Raw genomic sequence first — 22,578 nt, 5'->3', positions numbered from 1 at the left:
TCTACCCCTGCCTCCTCTGTTTTGAAAGCCTCCCCTCTGCTGACGGCCGCCCCTTTGCTGGTTGTCATTGTTTTGTGGACATTCCCTCGCCCAGTGGGACGGATCTCCACATAGGAAACAAGCAAGGCTTCTTCTCTGTGAACTCCCCCTGTAAGCTCCTCTCAGGCCCCCACCCCGTGAGCCTCCCCTTCCCCTACGCATGTTATTACCTCCCCTATGGTGCGGCTGTGACTCCCACGGGGGAGTAGGATTCATGTCAGGAAAAACAAGATGATCATCCCATTCCGGTCCCTGTGCTGACTACATCATTACTTTAACTTGCTCTTTTTTCTTTTTCTTATCATTGACGTCATCCCTGGCCTTAGCTAGTTGCAGTTTAAGTAGCTGAGCTTGGAGGTCAGAATGTTCTTCCTCCTCTTTCTGTGTTTTATCTTGAAAGATAGTGAGGTGGTGCACGAGGTGCTTCTCCCACGTGGAAGAGTCACATCCTAACATGTCAGGGTTATTTTTCATGATGTTTTGCACAGACTCAGGGAGGCCGTTCAATACAGCCTGTCGGTACCACTCAGTTTGGGAGCCCGAATTCTTAGGACAATGTCCTGTCTGGTTCGTCCACATGTCTTTAGCGGCGTTCAGGAATTGACGTGGATTTTGTTTAGGATCCCAACGAATTTTGGGCATAGCTGTAGAGTTAGGCAGAGGGAATTGCGCGCGCATGGCTGTGCCTATGCTATTTATGTGGTTGGTGAGTGGGGAGTCGTCTGGGAGCCTGATGGTTTGAGCGTCCATTTCTATGTCTCGTTTGTTACTTAAGGTCATGCATCTACCGGCAACCGCGCGGAAATCACCTAAGGCCAATGTTTGTCCTGCTGTCAGGGAGTCCAATTTGCTGAGCCACAAACTGCCTCCATCTGTGACAGGGGGCAGTTTGTCGACCGGAGCCTGAAGGTTACCGAACGAGAACGACTTGTATTTTGGTTGTTGACTCCCCGGGACCGTGGTTAAAGGAAGAATGGTATGAGGAGGAGGGGGTAGGGTATAGAGCATGCCTGAACGCGTAGCGCCGCGCTGGGCATCGGGAACATATTGCAATATTCTATCTCTGGCGGGGGACAGGGACTTCATTAATTTCTCTCTTACAGCTTGACGCTCTAACCGCTGAGCATCAAGGCATTCATTAGCCCGTTGTACGTTTTGATGGTCTTTTATCAGTAATTTTTCAAAGTAATCACGGGCCTCGAAGTCATTCACCGATTCCTCTTCTAATTTTGAGTATTCAGCTTCTAATTCAAGGAGCATGCCGAACTCGTTAGGGTCGTCATCTCTCTGGACTTCGGCTGCCATTGTGATTGTGTGTGGTGCACCAGGTGCCTTTTCCTGAGCTGGCTGTGACCTCCAAACACTCCTCTTACCGTTAGGGGATAGTTCCTCGACTGGTCTGCGGGCTGAGGGGGAGAACTGGCTAGCTAACTGCCCTGTAGCTGCTCCTGAAAGGGTCCTTAGCCTAGCTTCCTCAACCTCTCTTTCTAACAGCTCTGGAGTCGTAGCCTGTAGCTTAGCTGCGTGTTCCATCAGCATTTCATAGTGTTCTGTCTGTTCTGCCTCCAATAGCACCTTCTGCCCTCGTTCTACTTCTGCTCTGTCTACCCTATCTTGAAACGGTGGGGGCTGTGAACCGGCTGATGACGCCTGGGAGGGTGCAATCGATGCTGGGTAGACGGCGGTGGGTGCAGCCGACGCGGTGATGGACGGTGGAGACGAGTTAAAGGCGGAGGTAAAGACGGAGGGCGGAGCCGACTGTGTGTGTAATGGCGCAGCCGGTGAATGGGCGGACGTGAAGGGGTTAGTGTGTACGGCCTGGTGTGCATGCAACTCAGCAGTGGGGTATAACTGGGCCGTCCCCGTGCGTTGTTGGTCGGCGTCATCTAACTCGTCTTCTAATGTGGGCCCACCTGCGGGCATAATATGCATGGTACCTTTACCAATCCTATATGTGGGAAACATGCCAGGTGGGTTTAGTGCATATGGAGGTGGACATGTGGGCGAGCATGAGAGGGTGTCAGGTGCAGTTACCATTTTGGAGGGAGTTGGACTCCTGTGTTTGTGTTTCATCCCTTGCCAGCAGATAGCCAACTCAGACCAACCTCGACACTCCTCCTCCCACGCGTCCTCCTCCTTTTTCCACCCATTCCTGTGAAACCAATTTGCTGTCTTTCCCTGCTCTACAGCCTCTTTCTTTTTTTCTGTTGCTGCTTTTACTTTAGCTACTAAGAGAGTATGTAAAGGTTCTTGATGTTGCAATGTTTTCCCCATATCAGTGATTAATGTATGCATCTTTTGTTTGGCTTTTTCAATCTTCTTTTCTCTACTGCCCTGTTTTGTGAGGGCGCCTAGGGCGTCTGCAGTGGTGTCTACTTGGACTAAGAGGGTCTGCCAGGGACCCCAACCACTGTCATCCATTTCTCTATCAAATTCTCCATCCATATTTTATCTAGACTCTGAGCTCCACAGCTGGTACGTTTGCAGGGAATGAAGTGATAGCTGCGTTAGCCCCTTGCAAATCCTCAGGAGACAAGCTTCTAGATCACTCTATAGTGACCCGGTCTCACTCTGGGTGTTCTAATCACAAGGATTTTGCAAAGTTTACACTCATACCCCACACCGTTTATCAACTGGGTGTTTTAGCCTCCAAAGCGCACAGCTGGGCTGCAGAGTGGCTTTTACGCACTCGCTGCCCTAAACAACAGTGAACTGGTGGCGTTTGTTAACACCGCTAGGTTACCCCGCCACTGAGACCATACACTGCTGACGCTGAGCGAAATGGATATTCACACAACGAGTTTTCTCAGAGTCTTATTCTTCCCCACCCATATATTGCTCACAATAACTCCAACAACACAGACAAGTTAGAACTTTTTCATAGAAAAAAATAAATTTCAGCGCTTTCACAAAGGTATATCAAACTGTGCATGCTTCAGACGTATTTGTAAGAAATTATTTTGTTTTTCCTACGGGCCTCGCACCCTTTAATTTTAGACAGACAGACGTGCTTGGTTTGGAAGCCTGTTCTTCCTCCCCGGGCCTTTCACCCTTACCGCAATAATTTAACCAATAGATAATTTAAATATCTCCAAGATATTAAGGCCTTCAACCTACTTTTAAATGTTGATAATTCTCCAAGAATGATATCAACAAGTATAATTAGGGGACCTCACCCCCGGGAATCCAACCCAGCCGCGGTATCAACCGCTCCTGGACCCCGTCGGGTCGTCAGGTGGAGTTACGCCACTCTCAAGGTTTTATCGTCTGCTGTTTTATGTCTCTATTTTCTTTACCTTTGTCTTTAAGTTTTAAAATACTTTTCTGATTCTTTTGCTACTTTACTTACATGTACATTGGACAGGACACAGTTCTAGTGATAGTCAATATGCAGAATTCGTTATAACAGGTTTTCTGCATACCTTTTATGTGCCGGCTTGTGTCCTTATCCTCTGTCCATGAAGAAAAGCTTTTAGGTCGAATGGTCCATCCACTGTCCTTGCTCCCCCTTTAACACGGACGAGCCCCCATTTGTTGAGATCTGCTCGTGTGGATCTCACCCAGGTCGGGAGGCAAGACACAAAGTGGAGGAGGCGAAGGTTGAATCAAACAAGTATTTAATCGCAGTCTGCAGAGAGCGGAGATCATACAGCACACATAGACAGTGTTACCAGGAAGAGCTGAGAACGATCTGATCTGTGTATGTTTCTGTTCAGCCTTACACACTGTGGGTTTGGTCCCTCCCAGTGGGCAAGGCGTGTACTACTGTGATGGGTCTATGTGAGCTCTGACGTGTGCTGATGTGCAGGCCTATGGTCACATGATCTATGAGTAGTGTGGTGAAGTTCTGTGTATAGCTATCTTAAAGTCATGGTGACTCTCAGTTCTGCTCTTTCTGGTACATCCTGTTATACACATGTAATTTTGTAACATAGCTATTATTATTCACAAGTATTTGTCCATATAATGGTTGTGAATGGATACCAACTTTCTTCGTCCAAAAAGACACACCAAAAAACATCCAAATACCTCTATACTGCTCGTCTGTAATGTCCCAGCAGTATGGAGGTATTTGGATGTTTTTTGGTGTGTCTTTTTGGACAAAGAAAGTTGGTATCCATTCACAACCATTATATGGACAAATACAAATACTGCTGCACGGACCCCCCCGTAACTAAGAAAGAGTAGTATCAAACACGAGACATCAGCTCCGTATTCACCCCACCAAAACGGTACAGCTGAAGGAGGCTGGTGTACTCTTTTTGAAATGGGCAGATGTATGCTTGTTGAAAATCATTTACCCAAACAACTCTGGAACTATGCTGTTCAAACAGCAGCAATAGTACGAAACAGATGCTTTAATAAGCGAACAGGGAAGACCACTTATCAGATGCTAACAGGTAAAATGCCGAACTTACCCAGAATGCAAAAGTTTGGATCTGAATGTTATGCTTACAAGCAAAACAAAGGAGAGGTCGAGGTGTGATCAGGGACTTTTTGTAGTATACGACAACAACAGCCCTGCTTACTTGATTTAACATCCTGACACCGAAAAGGTCCAAAAACACAGACTTGTCAAATTTGTGTACAAAACAAATGTGGAAAAGCAAACACAAACAGTCGAGACAGAACTAAATAATGATGAGGACAGAATGAGATATCCTAGAGATGACGAAGATCCACAAGAGGTTCATGAGAAGTCTCAGGAGCCAAGTGTAGGAAACACAAGTCCACAAGGTGGTACATCAGATGATTGTGACAGAGAAGAGTCAAATGTGACAAGTAGTGAATCTACTGGTGGAAGGTATCCTGTAAGAGAGAGGAGAAAACCAAGTCATTTAAGAGATTTTGTAACTGACAACAATGATTGTGATGGGATTCATTTTACCATTGATTACTGTTATAGAGCAATGAGTGGTGTCCCACATACATTTAAAGAAGCTATGGAATCAGCTAACTCAAAACAGTGGACTAAAGCAATGGACGATGTTTATTCTGTTAAGACTGACAGTGAAGGTAAAGACAAGTACAAAGCCAGATTGTTAGGACAAGGTTACAGTCAGAAGATGGGGATAGATTATGGTGAAACTTTCTCCCCAACAGCCAATTTAATATGTGTGAAGATGTCACAGGAGACATGTTAAAATGTATAGAGAGGCAGTAGGCAGCCTTATATATTTAACAACATTTACACGTCCAGACTTAAGTTTTGTGGTAAGCAAGCTATCACAATATTTTTGTGAACCAACAGAGGAACAGTGGGTAACTGTGAAGCAGGTAGAGGTACAACAAACAGAGAGTTGTGTATCAGGAGAAATGACAGCGAGGGATCCCTCCTCTGTTGCTCACCCTGAGGTTTCTCCCATTTTTCCCTGTTAAAAGGGTTTTCTATGGAGTTTTTCCTCAGTGGATGTGAGGGTCTAAGGACAGAGGATGTTGTTATCAAATCAAATCAAATCAATTTATTTATAAAGCACATTTAAAAACAACCAAAGTTGACCAAAGTGCTGTACAGTTCAGTGAACACAAAATTACAAACAAGGTACAAAATACAGAATAGCCATGGCTGGGACAGCCAGAATGAAAAATGACACACACTTGAGACCATCAGGGACATTTAAAGGCCTGGGCAAACAAAAAGGTTTTTAGATTTGCCTTAAAGGCAGCTGCAGAGGAGGAACATCTAATTGAAATGGGTAGGCTGTTCCATTAGCCTGGTTGGCACGACTTTCCAATGTTGATACTCAGCATTGGGTCTGGCCAAGACGTTAAGAGAATCCATTTCTCAAAGCGCATCCTTCAAACCTGGTTTACCCGCCCCCCTCAAATGCCTCAGTCTGCTATTGGTCGAAGCCAGAATAGGCGGTGTCGAAGCTTAAACCAATCACACCGCTCTTTCCTCTGTCCGCTGCTCCATGCTGCTGTTTACAATGAGGTTCCGGCCGCTGCTCTACTGCGTCACTTACTTGAACACGCCTCTACCCAGAGCCGTTGGAGAGGCTCGACGTTGATTGGCTCTCGAAAAAGAGGGTGGAGTTCCCGAAAATTCGGGAGACAGAAATCCAGTTAATAGCACGGTTGGCCAGACTAGAAGTCAGCAGCGCTTTTGCGAGGCGTGACGTCACTAGTGTGGGCGCGACCAGGCTACTGTTCCATAGCCTTGGGGCTGCAATGGCAAAGGCACGATCACCCTTTCCTCGTAGCCTAGACCGGGGAACGGTCAGGAGCAGTTGGTTCGAGGATCTAAGAGTCCTTGGGTTGGAAAGGGGGGAGAGTAGGTCACAAATGTATTGGGGGGCCAGGCCATGTAGTGCTTGAAAAACAAATAAAAGAACTTTAAACTCTGTCCTGTACTTGATGGGGAGCCAATGAAGGGATGCTAGTATGGGTGTTATGTGTTCTTGCCTCCTAGTTCCTGTTAGCAATCTGGCAGCAGAATTCTGGACCAATTGTAAGCGGGATAGAGATGACTGGCTAATACCTAAATAAAGTGAGTTGCAATAATCCAGCCTAGAGGTAATCAGGGCGTTGGTAACTGTATTAAGGTCAGAGAGGGAGAGAATTGATTTAAGTTTTGCAATGTTTCGTAGTTGGAAAAAACAACTTTTCACCACAGAGTTTATTTGTTTATCAAATTTTAAATCTTGATCGAAGATCACCCCGAGATTTCTGGCATGGGTATGAAGATTGGGCGCCAGGGGACCTAAGTGATTTATTATACCTATGGAGGAGTTTGGGGAGCCAAAAAGGACCACTTCTGTCTTCCCATCATTTAATTGGAGGTAATTATTTGCCAACCATAGTTTGACGTCTTGGAGGCAGTCAAGAATGGACTCCAAGGTGGAGTTGTTGCTATGACCAGGTTCGAGTGGAAGATATAACTGTGTATCATCGGCGTAGCAATGATATGAGATATTGTGCTTTTGGAAAATGGAGCCTAAAGGGAGCAGGTATAGGGCGAATAGGATGGGGCCTAGGATGGAACCCTGGGGTACGCCGCATGTGATTGGAGCAGATGAAGAGTAGAGATTACCGATGTTAACAGAAAAGGATCTGTTAGAAAGGTAGGAGGCAAACCACTGGAGAGCGCTGCCTTGGATACCGACCTGGTGCTCAAGCCGGTTCAGCAAGAGGGAGTGGTCAACAGTGTCGAAGGCAGAATTGAGATCTAAGAGTATTAATAAGGCGGGTTTACCAGAGTCGAGGAAGAGCAGCAGGTCGTTCGTGACTTTTAGCAGTGCTGACTCTGTACTATGCCGTGCCCTGAAACCTGACTGAAATTTGTCCATGATGTTATTTTTATCTAAGAAGGACAGAAGCTGGGAGTAAACAATTTTTTCCATGACCTTGGATAGAAACGGGAGTTTTGAGATTGGTCGAAAATTATTTAGAACAGCAGGATCTAGGTTTGGTTTTTTGATAATTGGCTGAACAACTGCGTGTTTAAAGCATGATGGAACAGAACCATTTGCCAGGCTACTATTGAGGAGGAGTGACACTGTGGGACCTAGAGTGTTAAAAGCTTCCCTCAGCAGTTGGGTGGGAACAATGTCTGTGGTACAGGTAGTCGGCCTAGTATGGGAGACAATGTCGACAATCTGAGAGAGGGACACAGGCTCAAACCTGGTGAGAACAGCAGGGCAAGGCAGGAAGGAGGAAGGGTCAAAAGTTGAAATTGAGATTGCAGATCGGATGTTCTCAATTTTATTTATGAAGAAATGTAGAAAGTCTTCACAACTAACAGTGGGAGGGGCAGGGCAGGGGCTAGCAACAGGATTTAGAATAGTGTTAATTGCTTTGAATTATGATTTTGAGGAGTGGGAGTTTCTGGAGATGATGTTGGCAAAATATGTTGCCCTTGCTGCCTTAACAGCTTGCTGGTATGTGTCAAGACAGCCCCTCATGATGTCGTATGAGATTTGTAACCTGTCACTTTTCCACCTTCTTTCAGCTTTCCTACATGACTGTCTCAGTGCGCGGGTGTTGGCATTAAGCCAGGGCTGGGTTTTAGTTTTAGGTTTCCTAGGCTTGAGGGGGGCAACAGAGTCTAGAATAAGAGCACAAGTAGAGTTGAACTGGGTTAAAGGCTCTTCAGTATTGATATAAGGGGAACAAGCCTGGACACTCTGGGGTAAGGATGAGGCTGCAAAGGCCTCAGAAAATTTCCTAGCTGAAGAGGTGTTTATTGTGCGAGAGTATGAGACAGATGACTGAGGCTTGGGAATAGAATGAAGCAGGGTGGAAAATCTAATGCACAGGTGGTCTGAGATCCCCATGTTTTCCACAGCCAGAGAGGGAATATTCAGACCAAGCGTGAACACTAGGTCTAGCGTGTGACCGTGATTATGGGTTGGGCCAGAGACAAACTGTACAAAATTGAGGGAATCCATAATGGCGAGGAATTCAGTGGCTTTACTATTAGATTTAACATCAATGTGAAAGTTAAAATCACCGGAGATCAGAATTTTGTCATAGTTCATCACAAGAGAGGTCAGAAACTCAGGAAACTCAGTGAGAAAAGTAGCCTCTGTCCTGGGGGGTCGATACACCACTACAAAGAGGGCTGGGGTTGGGCCATCATATTTAAACATTAGGACCTCAAAACTGGAATAATTATCAGTGCTAATAAGAGTACACTTGTGGGACTTCCTATAGACAACAGCTAGACCTCCCCCACGGCCGCAAAGCCGAGGGGAGCTATAAAAATTATATTGAGGGGGACACATTTCCAGAAGCTGACTGTGTTCACCAGGCTTCAACCAGGTCTCTGTCAGAAACAGGAAGTCTAGCTGGGAGGATGAAATGAAATCATTAAGAATGAAGGTCTTATTTGAGAGAGACCTTATGTTTAGCAGGGCCAGGTTACACAGGATACCAAGTGGTGAAGGAGCAGTGGCACTATATTTAATATAGGAGATGTTATTAATATTTGCAGCTTTAAGAACACCATATGAGTGATAGGGTCTGGCTGTGATTATTGTTTGAATTGGTACTGCAGCAGTGGGAGAGGTTAATGACGGCTGGGGCCAGCAGGGGGCGGTGTTACCCATAGAGGTGCCGGGGGGAACTGTCGTAGTGGTGGTAGAGGAAGAGGCTACGGAGGTGTGTCGCGTACACAGTCAATCAGTGAATGTGGTGGGCTGGACGGCTAGCAGAGTGAGATTAATGTTCAAAGACAGAAGACGGGATCCGTTGTGGTTTAGATGAAGACGGTCTCGTTTGAACAGGTCCGGTCTATGGAGGAAAGTGGTGAAATTGTCCACGTATGGAATGCCAGCGCTAGTGCAGTAGCCTTTAAGCCACATGTGAAGCTGCCAGAGTCGGCTGAACTTTTCATCGCCACATGACGGAGGGGGGAGGGGCCCGGAGACGATGCACCGCTTGTTCAGCTGTGAAATGTTATCGATGAGGCGGGTGCAGTCCTTCCTAAGTTTTATGGATTGTTGCTGCTTAAGGTCGTTGAAACCACCCAAGTGAGCCACAACAGTGCGGACAGAGGGATGTTTTTGCAGCAGCTGGGGGATGTTATCAGTGAGATGATTGACGCAGGCACCGGGATGACATGAAGTGATACACCTGTTGATTCGGACATGGCGGACCATGGAAGAGCCGACCAGAAGAGCGGGAGAACTGGTGGCACAGTTTGCGTTGCCAGCGTGCACTGGATGGGCAGCTGCGGACCGGTGAGAGGTCAGAGCCGGGAAAGGAGGTGTATCGGCAGCGGCTGTGGGCTGAGGGCGGCGAGGGCCAGCTGAGTGAATCGCCCTGCGAGCCGCCTCCTTCACGATCCTGCGCCGGGAGGAGTTATGATGCCATGTAAAGCCCTTTGAGACAAACTGTTAGTAAAAACGGGCTATACAAATCAAATTGCCTTGCCTTGAGAAGTTAGGCCTAATAGCTTATAGTGACGCAGACTGGGCTGCTGATACTACTGACAGACGCAGCACCACAGGTTACTGTGTAAGCCTAAGAACAGTTAATTAGTTTCATGGAAAACTAAGAAACAGCCCACAGTGGCGCTTTCAACCTGTGAGGCAGAATATATGGCTCTGGCCTCTATTATGCAAGAGTATACTGTATCTAGAGCAACTGTTGGAAAATATCAGGGGTGGAAAGTACCGAGTTACATTTACTCTCGTTACTGTAATTAAGTAGCTTTTTTGTGTACTTATAATGTAGTAATTTTTAAAATCAGTAGCCTACTTTTACTTTTACTTGAGTACATATTGTTGGAAGAAATTTACTTAGTTACATTTTAAATAGCTTCCGTTACAAAGTAAAAAATATAGATGAACTTGCACTGCGTCTGTGTGGGTTGCTGCCGCCTCTCTCTCTCTGTCCCTTCACAGACGCACACAGCAGCAGCAGTACACACCTCTCTCCCCCTCACTGTTACGTGAGTTATTGAATAACAGGGCTCGTCGCTATGTTGTCGTCTTAATATTAGCCATTAATCGCAGCTAGAGGTTAAAAGGTGACGTTAATGATTAGAGACAACGTTATCAGGCATGTCCATCTATTAGGCTACGTTTACAGTGACCAAACGTCTCTTTTGCCCGGACATGTCCACTTTTCACGTCCTGTCCGGGGGGGTGTTCTTTCTTTTAATGAACTCATGAACATGTCCGGCTGTGTTCGGTAACGGGGCCGCTGACCCTGCCAGATTAAATGACTAGACACACCGGGGCTGAAGGCCGGACCGGTCCTACTCCTACCAGCCCGTTGAGTTAAATGTAGGAGCTCAGAGAAACACACACACACACACACACACACACACACACACACACACACACACACACACACACACATTCCTACTGTGCAATAATAAAACTGTTTGTTTGTTTGTTTATTATACCGATCCCCATTAGCTGCGGCAAAGCCACAGCTATTCTTCCTGGGGTCCAACAGTACCAAATATACATTTAATAATACAAAAACAGAGACATTATATAAAAAAAACGAAAATTAAAAACAAAGAAAATACAAAAAACAAGTGAGCAATATGCCTCACCTAACAAAACAAAATCAGAGTGAGTGTTTCCACTTTCTTACTGTGCTTTATCCATTTTTTTGTTAGTAAGTCATCACATACTAAACGGGTTCTTTCACACACATATATCTACATATTATATATGTATACATTATAATCAACTCTTATATTGCATATACATTAATTCTACAGCATATAAATTCATTCTGCAGTTTACACATTATAATAACCCAATATATCTATAAAAATATACAACATATTATACATATACATATACCAAGTTTTCTTATTTTGCTAAATACTTTTTTATTAGTATTTTGAATTGCTTTATGTTAGTGGTTAGTTTGATATGTTTAGGCAGTGAATTCCATTCTTTCATACCTCTATACAGCACAGTGCGCTTGATGGCGTTATATCTTGCTTTAGGTATTGTAAAGTTTCCTATGGCTGCATGTCTTGTGATATATTTATTTATTTACTGTGAAACACCTGCAGCAGGTTCTGGTTCAGACTTCTTGTTAAAACAGTGTCGGGTCGGGTCGCTTGTCTAAGTGTGTGTGTGTGTGTGTCAGGATTAACACCATTGCAGACAGTCGTATGGATGAGCGTTCAGAGCACAGCAGGTCGAATGATCGTGTTTGCAAACAGCAGTTCCACCCTCTTATTAATGTTGCTGAACCACACCAATATACAACCTGTCAAAAGACTTTCTATATATGAGCTTCTTAAAGGAAAAACTGTTCATTAATATATGAGCTTCTTAAAGGAAATACTGTTCATTATCTTTAAATTACATTAAATCTAATTTTGAATTGCGCAACTGCTGTTTCTTTTACTGTATCAGGTGAAATATACAGTGATTCTGCTGAAGCCTGGCTGCTTTGTCAGTCAGCTCTAGTGATGCAAAGAAAAGAAAAAACAAACAAACAAACAAACGTATAACTTAATACAGTCATGTCCGGAATTACATTCTGCTGGGTGGAGTGATTTCAAGAATGTATAATGTTACATGATTATTTCATAGCGTGGTGAATGTGCAGGTCACAACTTGTCCACCAGAGTGTTGTGGAGTTGTTGGATTGTGTATTTGATGAGTTTGATGAGGGACAGGAGACCTGTACCGTTCACCTCCATTGTGTTCACTGAGCAGCTCACGTCTCTGCCCCGCCGATCTCAAAACAACATGCACCGATAATTAAAGGTAATGAACCTACTGCTATGACTATAGGGGTTATGGTGATTGGAGAATTTGCTAAAATATTGAACTATCCCTTTATGTAATTCACTGGACTCATAAACACCTCTAATTTTTTTTTTTTTTGCAGAAAATCGGAAGTGTAACCTTTTGGACAAAATGCAAGTTGATGCAAAGTGTTCTGCTGTTGGTCAGAGATGTGACTGTCAGCTGTTGATGAACCTGAATCTATTGCCCCCTGGAATATGACTTACCACCATCTAGTGGACAGACTATAGAACTACACCTCTTGTTTGATTTCTATCACTGGTTGGATTTACTGTAAACAGGTTAGACGGGTGTAGATGTCACTCTGATGTTTTTTTTTTTTTTTTAGGTGTGGACTCTGAAGTTATGAGGATGTGAATCAGATTAAATGCACACAAACAGCAGGACTAACGAAGAAGACGGAGCAGCTTCTTCTCTCCAAATGTTTCGTCGACACATGAAGGTGGAAAGTGTGTGAAAGTCGACCTGAAGAGAGTTCAGGTGAGAATCTTCAAATGTCTGATGAACAGGATAAATGTGGTCACATGTTGTTGTATCACTGTTGGACAGAGAGACATGAGAAAAGGTTTTGATGCTTAATGAGTGTTTCAGATTGAGTCAAATATTGGTATGAATGTGTGTTGGATTTATTGACAATAATTTAGGAATTATTCAAATTTGTGTTAGTGTTTGATAGAAGCAACAGAGACCTGACTGTAACCTGAGACAACAACATCAGACATAAATGCAGAGAGGGACAGAACTGGTTGGACAGCTTTGGTCAACATGGATCATATGTTGTTTGGACTCCATGTCCTTAAAACAGTCAGCACTAGTATAGACTTGTCTTCACTGGAGCCTTGTTCCCTTCCTAGATGAATCTGTTCAAGAGCAAATAATATTCAGTCAAAGGTCAAAGGACGATGTGCTGTATGTGTTATTGTTACTTGGAGGAAGAATCAACAGTAGTTTGATTTAGGGAAGATCATTAGTGACATTTTTAAGGACATTTTTGACATACATCTTCAACTTTCTCTCTCCAGACTGAAAATGTTTTAAAATGATTCCTCTGAACTGAGACTGAATGTATCAGTATGGACTAACGACATCACTTCTATTGTAATCAATATTTACCATTAAGTCAAAATTGCACATTCATGTGACATTCCTGTATTTTACTGTGTTGTTCACAGCCATTATTATGTGTCCTATGACGTGAGTCCTGTTGTTGTGTTTGTGTGAAGGTGGGGGCTCTGCTATGAATCAGTGTGAGGACAGAGAGGAGGGAGCCCCTCCCTCTAAAACCACTCTGCAGGGGGAACATGAGAGCCAGACCAAAGCTCAGAGGTGAGATGAGGATCTCTAACTGTCCATGACTCTTCAGAGCTCATATCTTCATACTGCAGCTCTTTTGTTTGTTTCTATTGAGCTTATTTAAAGCCCCAGTAAGCGACTTATTTGGCTTTTTATGAGCAAAAATCAAATATTGCTTTCATAAATACGTATTTCACTTAAAGCAGATAACAGCGGCACGGCCGTTTCGGCTAATGCTGCGTTCAAGGCAGGCTTTTGAAACCGTAAGTTACAGCTTCAAGTCACAACTACGACTTGGTAGCGTTCCAGGTAACCCGTAGCTCGTGTTTTTACCATCCTGTTGTCTGTGAAAGTTCCCTATAACGGCCACTCGTAACTTCCGACCCGTGAACTCGTACCAGATCGAACTGGTATGACTTCACAGGAAGGAAAAACACAAAGTACGAGTTTCTTTGAACGCACCATGAGTTAGCAGCCCCCGCCCTTGTCAGGCATCAATTGGTCCTCGTGCTACGTCACCACATTCACGCGCATCCCTTGGCTGCACACACAGCCCTTCATGCCGTTCTCTCTCCTCATTGGATAACACTTGTATCCCACAAGGAAAATTTTCTCCTCGGCTTACAGCAGAGCAGAGTGACGAAGAGACTCGTGTTTAGGCTGAAATACTTCATGTAAGTGATTGCTGACGGAAAATAGGACTATTTAGGACTTATATTAACAAAAACATTCCACTGATATCTGCTTTAAGTGGAATCACACCCGCATACAAATGAAAGCTTTCTCGTACCTTAGAATGAGTTGTTAGAAATATTCATTAGATTCACACGACGTCACTGTGTTTCTGCGCCGCCATATTTGTGTCCGAATCAGGGCAATCTGGGCACAGATCACAGTGTCACGTTACCAGAACAAGTGGAGTAGTAGGAGGAATCAGCAAGAGACCGAAAATTGACGTTATTTGAAAGATGCCAGGATTATATTGTGCTGTTGACTGTGATAGCAGTCGCCAAAAAAACCCCGGACTGCAGTTTTATTCCATCCCAAAAGACGTAAAGTTATAGGCGGAATAAATGGTTGACTGCAGGCAGTCTATCAGTGGCAGCGTGGGCTGTGACAAGTCTCACAAAAAGAGGGGATTCACTTTTTTTTTTAATAACATGGATATATTGAATTCTGCATTTTGATTACTTTCTTATTAATTACTCACTGATTCTGCATTTAGGGTCTTTTATTTCTGTATAACAGACCGTTGCTAAGTAAAACGGGCCGTTGCTAGGGACGCCGCTCTGATCAGCGGAGCAGGGCAGAAGAACTATCAAGGATTTTTACCTTGTGTTTCATTTTTACCAGCTTCAGACTAATTGTGATGTTAGAGAAATGACTTGTAGCTTGTTAGAGGGAGAGTGGAGGCTCTCTGCCTCCCTCACCGCTGCTGGAAACCAAACCTGCGATCAGAGCGGACAGAGCGGACGGGCCAGCGCAGTGTCACATCTGTGACCAGCTGTGTCTGTGCCACCGCGAGTCCGTGACACAAACGTTTCCCGTATCTTAATCTCTTATGACAGACAGGACTACATAAATGCGCACATCGTAACATTTACATGATGGGGGGGGGGGGGGGGGGGGGCACGGAACCTTGGCTGCCATGTTGTATCGCCATTTTTTACGTTCAGTGGCAGCGTGACCGTAGGTAACCACGGAAACTCACCGGAGCTGTCGGCTCGGGGAGAAAGTTAAAACTGTCACCACTGTGTAGTGTGAGGAAGGACGGAGGCACTGATGTTGCATTCAGGTGCAGTCAGACACCTGAATGACGCCGTCAGCAAACCAACTGGATGTCATTTTACTCGACGAGAGAAAGACGGTAAAACGTGGATCAGGTTAACAATACGACATCACCATGACAACATATTGTCATGCCTGTATAGACCTTTTCAGAGAGTATAAACAAATACAGGTGTTACCAAGGATACGAATTAAGGCTCCATTCCATTTAGTGTAGCAGAGCTTTTTCTAATGAGCCAGCATGCACAATAGCAGCACCCTGACTCTGGTTGTGTCCGAAATCACTCACTCATTCCCTCCTCCCTACTCACTATATAGTGAATTCAATATAGTGGACTATATAGTGGACTCACTGGTCAAATAAAAAAACACTTTCGGACACTACTCCGCCGCACAGTTAATGACGTATTACGTCGCGTAATTAAAACGTTCCGACCGTGATAATAACGGCCGGTGCAGGTACCATGGATACAACCATGGTAACGGCCGGTGTAGAGGAGTAAAGCAATATATTAAGCGGTAATATATATATATATTTAAGCATCAAAGATGTTCAATCAAACCCACATAGTTTGAAACAACATTCAAAACACACAGCCAGTGTCATAACTAAGCATAACGTCCGCTAGCTTAATGCTAACGTTAATGTAAAACACCATAGACGGGCTAACAGAAATTAGCCTCGCTATCCAGAGCCTGTGGTCAGTTTATAAAGCTTGTTAGGAAATTTGCTCCGACGTTTGTTGTGGGAGTCTGTGGAAGCCGCGACCGGACAACTCTGGCAGCTGGACACATTTATTGAGAGGCTGCTGCACTACTTCATTTATTTGGTAGCTACACCGGTCGCTCTGGACCGGTGTGTTAACGGCGTCGATCCATGACCGCAATACATGATGGGATATCTTGCTCCGGTTAGTGACCATCGGATGCTCGCTACATTTCGCGGTGAATTGTGGGATAGATTCAGTGCACTATATAGTGAACATTAAAAATCACTAAACATTCGGACACCACTACAAAATGGCGTGGTCACTATATAGTGCACTATATAGTGAGTAGGGGGTGATTTCGGACACAGCCCATGGCCGTTTCTCAATACCAAGAATGCAAAGAACGGACTTGTGTCCTTGAGGAGAATGTTCTTGCTAGTCGTCCTCCGAAGAATGAACTCCGGAGATCACAAGAATACAGAATGCTCGTTTTCAGTTTTGAGACGATGCGTTCTTGTGGTGCCACAGGCAGCCTGCACTGATTAAACAGCTGATCAAACAGCTGATTAAACAGCTGGGCGTTAACATCCAAAACAAGTGCTCTCTCTCTCTCTCTCTCTCTCTCACGTGTGTATGTGACATGTAAATAAATAAATAAATAAATATACATATCTCGTGTGTATGTGACATGTAGCCTAAATAAATAAATATACACGTAAATAAAGCAGCAACAACCCTCATTCGTTAAGTGCTTCTAAAGCTCACGAGCCATGAATCTTCCTACGTGACGCGACAACAGCGGGAAAAACAAACCCCGCGAAAAGGCTGTTGTGTGTAGAGGATCGCCATTGTGGGTTTGCGTTCGTAAATTGTGAGTAGAAGTAGTAGTTTAGTATTACCAGAGACGTTCGGTATTACCACCGTCATGTACCAGCAAGTGTTGCTCGCTGTCGCGGTCGGTATTCTTTACCGGGAGGCCGAGGAGGAAGCTGCCGAGCTGAGGGGGCGTCTTCAGCGGAGGAGAGCCAGGATGAGGAGGAGGAGTCTGGAGAGACGTCGCGCTATCCTAGCCTTTGCTGGATTTGTAAGTTATCTTTTCTTCACGATCACTTGGTTTTTCATTCATATTAAAGTTAACAAAACAAATATGGTACGGTTTAGAAATATTAACACTGGTGTATTATAAATATTAATGTATGAAACAGGATTAACAAGGTCCGTCCCAAACTGTGTAGTAATAGTAACGGTAGACCCGCCCCTTTCATTCATAAATTTCCTACTACTCATTCATACAATTTGACATCTGATACCTAGCACCACCTACTGGTGAAATCGTGGGGGGACCCAACAATTACAGGTGAAATAGAGGAGCATATTAAGTTGTAAAATTTATTTATTTCTGATATCTGAAACAAGTCTGATAAGTCTTGTGTAATAAATCAAGTGAAGCTCATTTGTATATAACACAAAACATGAATTAAGTTTAATGAGAACTGAGCAAAGAACTATAAATACATTTTCACTAGGGGTGTAACGGTACACAAAAGTCACGGTTCGGTACGTACCTCGCTTCAGGGGTCACGGTTCGGTACGGTTTCGGTACAACAGACACTACTGAATGTAAAACTAAAATCTGTCTTGTGTTATAAAAGTAGAAAAAATAGAATATAAAATAAAACAAGTGCATTAGGAGTGTTATCATGCCATTCATTAATTCTAGAGGAGAAAAAACTTGCACTTGACAACTGGAAACTATTATTTAAAAAAAAACAAGAAACTAACATCAATGTTATATATAGTTAATTTAGACTAGATGCCAGTTGCTTTGGTGATGTTTCTGGTCCTGTCTGTGTTCATGTCAAGAGGCTTAAAAGCAGCGGGATAAGTTGTTGCACAGAAGTTGTCTGTTTCCTCGCACCAGTGATTGACATGTGGGAGGGAGGGAGGGAGGGAGGGGAGACGGGTGACCATACGCTAACGACGTGTTTGATGCGTTTCTAGCGACGCAGCGCGCATCCGTGAAATAGCGCCGACGGACTTTGTCCGGTGGACCAGTCGCGAGCTGCCACAGTCTATGGTCACGAGCCGTCGCCGCCGCCGCCGTTGTGTTTCATTAAGAAGCCATGGTGAGATAAATGCAGCAGACAGCTCTCCCCCTCTAACTTCACTCTCTCATCACCTCTCTTCTTCGTCTGTTATGACGGTTGTGGCAGCTTTGAGGCTCATTACCGCCACCTAGATTGGAGGACTCGACTTTTTTTTATTTTATTTTTTTAATATTCATTCAGACGTATTCGTCGTGTGACTGTGTGCACCGAACCGTGACCCCCGTACCGTGACGGCACGGGACGAATACATATACCGTTACACCCCTAATTTTCACAGCATCTGTTTACTTTAAATTAATCAGTCAAGTCAAATATTCATAGTTAAAAGCAATAAATAAATAAATAAATAAATAAATACATTCAAATATGATTTCATTGTTTTACTAATTAAAAATTATTTTTATTTCATTACAGGATCATTCTCCTCGAAGGTATGCCCAGGTGAACAACACTGTGCCCATCCTCTGCACCTTCTTCTCAGAGGAGGCTGACCTGAAACCAGCCTTCAGGCTGTCAAGGGCGACCATCCATCTGTTGGTCCAGATGTTGCCCCGGCTAAAGCCACATGGCTGGAGCCATGAAATAGAGGTGGCCGTCTGTCTCTACTGGCTGGCATGTGGCACGTCCTACAGGGTCACGGCAGACATATTTGCCATACCAAGAGCCACAGTTGCCAGGGTCGTCCACACTTCAGTTGAGGCCATGATGGGCATCATTCACAGGGCTATCCATTTCCCCAAGCCTGAGGAGATGGAGGAGGTGGGAGCAGGTTTCACTCGGCTGGCCGGGCATGAGGCTTTCCATCGTGCCGTTGGAGCCATAGATGGATGCCACGTCCGTCTTGTGCCACCTGCGGAGCAGAAGAAGAGCTACATTAACCGAAAGCTGTTCCCATCTGTGGTTCTTCAGGGTGTGTGTGACAGCAACGGTGCATTTCTTGACATTTACATCGGCAACACGGGGTCAGTGCACGATGCCCTTGTCCTCCGGAGGTCTCCTATGTATAAGGAGTCCCTCTACCCACCGGCTGGCTTCTTCCTCCTGGGAGACGGGGGGTACCCTTGCCTGCAGCATCCGGTGGCCCTCATCACTCCCTACCGTCAACCTATAGCAGGTAAGAGAATACATTATTTATTACAGTTGTTACTTTGAATTTGAATTCCTGGATGTATTCTACATTACCTGCTGTATTTTAATCAACAGGCCAAGTTGAGGCCCGTTTCAATAGGCATCACGCCAAGGCCCGAAACATTATTGAGCGGACCTTCGGGTTGCTCAAAACCCGCTGGAGAGCCATCTTCCTCCGGGCTTTGGAGATCCGGGCTCTGTTCGCTCCCAAGGTTGTCGCAGCATGCTGCATACTGCACAACCTCTGCCTGTTAGCCGGTGACCTGCAGGAAGAGGAGGAGGCAGAGGAGGATGACGGGGAGGATGAGGAAGCTGGGGGAAACGCTGCGGAAGACCAGGAGCTGTCGGGAGCCAATCTCAGAGGCCGACTTGCTGCCCAGGTGTCTGCCCCTCAAGAGCTCCCGGCTTGTCTGAGGGAGCACGATTATTAAGGAAAAACCCCAAATTATAATCAGTTCAGTAGTTGTAATGTTAATGTTAATTGTAAATATTGTTTTGTTGATTTAAAATGATTGTATAAATAGTGTATCAATGATTGTGTTAGTTTATCTTAATTAAAAATTATTATGTATATAGTTTATCTTGATTAAAAGTATAGTTTATCTTAATTAAAAATTATTGTGTGTATATATTTCATCTTAATTAAAAATGATTTTATAGTTTATCTCAATTAAAAATGATTATATTATGTAGTATATAGTTAAACATATAACACCTGTAAGTAAAGTCAACCTCCCATCAGATTTCAGTTTCAGAAGCATTCTTTGTTGTGACCACGTTACAAGCCTTGGTGCCTCGAAGTCTAAACACCTTACCTGCATATTACCACTTCATTCAGCCTGTGCATATTCTCATTTGTCCAGGTCATAGTTATCTCAAAGAAATTTAAATCGAAAGGCAACTGGACTTGGTTATTTGTCTAGGAAGACACTTCATTCACAACTGATAAAATACTGTACAGGCTGACACTCAATATTCACAATATTTAATTCACACAAAACAATAAAACATCAATTAAGAACTACATTTAAAATAAATACATTTAAAATAACTATAACTACTTCTATATACAATATTCACATCTTATCGACAAGTCTCTCAAAAAGAGACAGAAACTTCTCAGCCCTCCTCGCCTCTGCCCTCTTCTCCCTGTCTTCCTCTTTCTCTGCCTGCTCTTTAAAGGGATAGTTCACCCTAGAATGATATTTCGCTCATTATCTACTCACTCTCATGTTGACTAAGGGCTGGAAGAATTTCCAGAGTCCACCGTCCCTTCTCTGAGTTACAGGGGGTCTCGGCGTAGCAGTGCATTTCAATGCAACAGTTGCAAAGGGACACCAGAGTTCTTCGTAAAAAAACACACACAAAAAAACATCCAAATACCTCCATGATGCTCGTATGTAATGTCCGTCTTGTGCTGAAGCCCCAAATTGCGTAATTGTCCCGAAAAAAATTAAATAAGTCTAGCTCTGATGTCCCTTTGCAACCGTTGCATTGAAATGCACTGCTACGCCAAGACCCCCTGTAACTCAGAGAAGGGACGGTGGACTCTGGAAATTCTTCCAGCCCTTAGTCAACATGAGGGTGAGTAGATAATGAGCGAAATATCATTCTAGGGTGAACTATCCCTTTAAGGTAGTCCAGCAGCTGCCCACTGGCCCTGGCCCTCTTGGGAGCTGGTGGTGTTTCCCCTTCTCTGGGAGGGGCAGAGGACGGGGGGGTGACAACGCCACCTGTAGTGGGGGTCAGATTAGCCGCAACTACCAGGGGCGGACTAATGGAGTGCTGCCCCCGGAGTGCGGCATCCATCTGACCATACCATGGCCAGGTGGCAGCTGTCACCCCTCCCGCCTCCACCCCTTTCCCTGTCGGTGGGTCCCTAAGCTCCTAAAAAATAACAATTCACTGAATGAATGTTGCCATGTCCAACTTATTTACTGAAAAGTGGATAGAATGGTGGTACCTTGTATTTTTCTTTCATATTGTTCCATTTTTTCTGTGCCTGTTTTGGGGTGACAGGCACACCACTGTCTCGCACAAAGACTCTGGATAAAGCACACACATTCACACAAAGAAGGGCAAGTTAGACATATTACTACACATTGAGAACACATGTTAACAAAGATATTACAGTGACTAACACACAAGCTGACAGAGACTACTGAATGTGATGTAGTTAGGATGATTGCACTTACATGCATGCAAGGAAGAGAATAGTGATATTATATAGTAAATGTCTGTGTAAATTCTCATTAGTCCAGGTCAAAGTCATCTCTAGGCAATTGAATATCAACTGAAGTCAACTGGACTTAGTTTTGTCTTTGAAGACGTTTCCACCCTTATCCAAGTGGCTTCATCAATAGTTATATTGATAATATATAGTTAATATTGTTAGTACATCTAGTATATCACTTAGGTTGATAACTGCACCTGTACTATTGCTGTTGCCCTTCACTTGTACTTTGTGGCACTTTAAGTCATTTTTGTTCACCATGCAGGTTACAATTCATACAACTTATTTGATTCGTAGTATTATAACATTTAGTTTAGCGTTATACTATATTTTTCATTTGTTTATTTAGGTTCCATCAAACCATTTTAAGAGGCTGTAAAATCTGGCACAAACAAACACACTCCCACTGCTCCTCGTATAAAAACACATAAGAAGCTTACTCACTCCCATCCGGTCTTGGAGGAGTTCCTCCGGCCGGTGAAGAGGGCTTCATTTGCGGCTCTCCAGGTGATGAGAGCCGCGGTCTCGTCAGTTGTCCCTTGATTGAAGTCAAAACAATACAAAATCAACCAAAATACAGGTCGTTAAACATTTGGTTAGGCTAAGTATACCGGTAATCTCTTGAACTAACGTTAGTTCACATTTATATTCACTCGGATATTAATTTAACGGAATGGCAGCTGTACGAATATGAATTTAAAATACTCTTACAGTTGTGGGTTGCCGTCTCGTCCGCCATTGTTTTCTCGTTTTCTGTAACAGAGGGAAAACAATACGGGTCTGTGAGCAGTTAGACTAGCCGCTTAGAGAGCAACTACCCCCGCATACGCTGCCTGCCTGCCGCCCCCGTTCATGGAACTTCTCAACTCCGAAAATAGTCGAGCAAAAGTTCGATTGATGAAATAGCATACGAAAACTGTAAAAGAAAGACCGCTTACCACTTCGCTGTTGTCGTCTTCCCGCTGCTGGTTTGACTGCCGAAAGGCATGCTGGGATATCTGAGCTGACAAGTTAGCACAAGTCAGCTACCGATGCATCCTCGGTAA

The 22,578-nt window shown here is 44.2% G+C and overlaps 1 protein-coding gene across 1 annotated transcript; it reads left to right on the top strand.

Moving 5' to 3' along the window:
* Window positions 1-16,988: 16,988 nt before the first annotated feature.
* LOC310996606 (putative nuclease HARBI1) lies at window positions 16,989-19,730 on the top strand (the record flags this gene model as incomplete). The annotated part of the gene is made up of 3 exons (XM_083986028.1): window positions 16,989-17,147; window positions 18,586-19,285; window positions 19,375-19,730. 3 exons carry the CDS (start codon window positions 16,989-16,991, stop codon window positions 19,728-19,730), a joined length of 1,215 nt encoding a protein of 404 aa, XP_083842154.1.
* Window positions 19,731-22,578: the final 2,848 nt, after the last annotated feature.

The sequence above is a fragment of the Trachurus trachurus genome (genome assembly GCF_905171665.1).
Source record: "Trachurus trachurus genome assembly, chromosome: 14".
NCBI classification, from domain to species: domain Eukaryota; kingdom Metazoa; phylum Chordata; class Actinopteri; order Carangiformes; family Carangidae; genus Trachurus; species Trachurus trachurus.
Note: the sequence above shows the minus strand (reverse complement) of the source record. Positions and strands in the feature narration are given on the sequence as shown.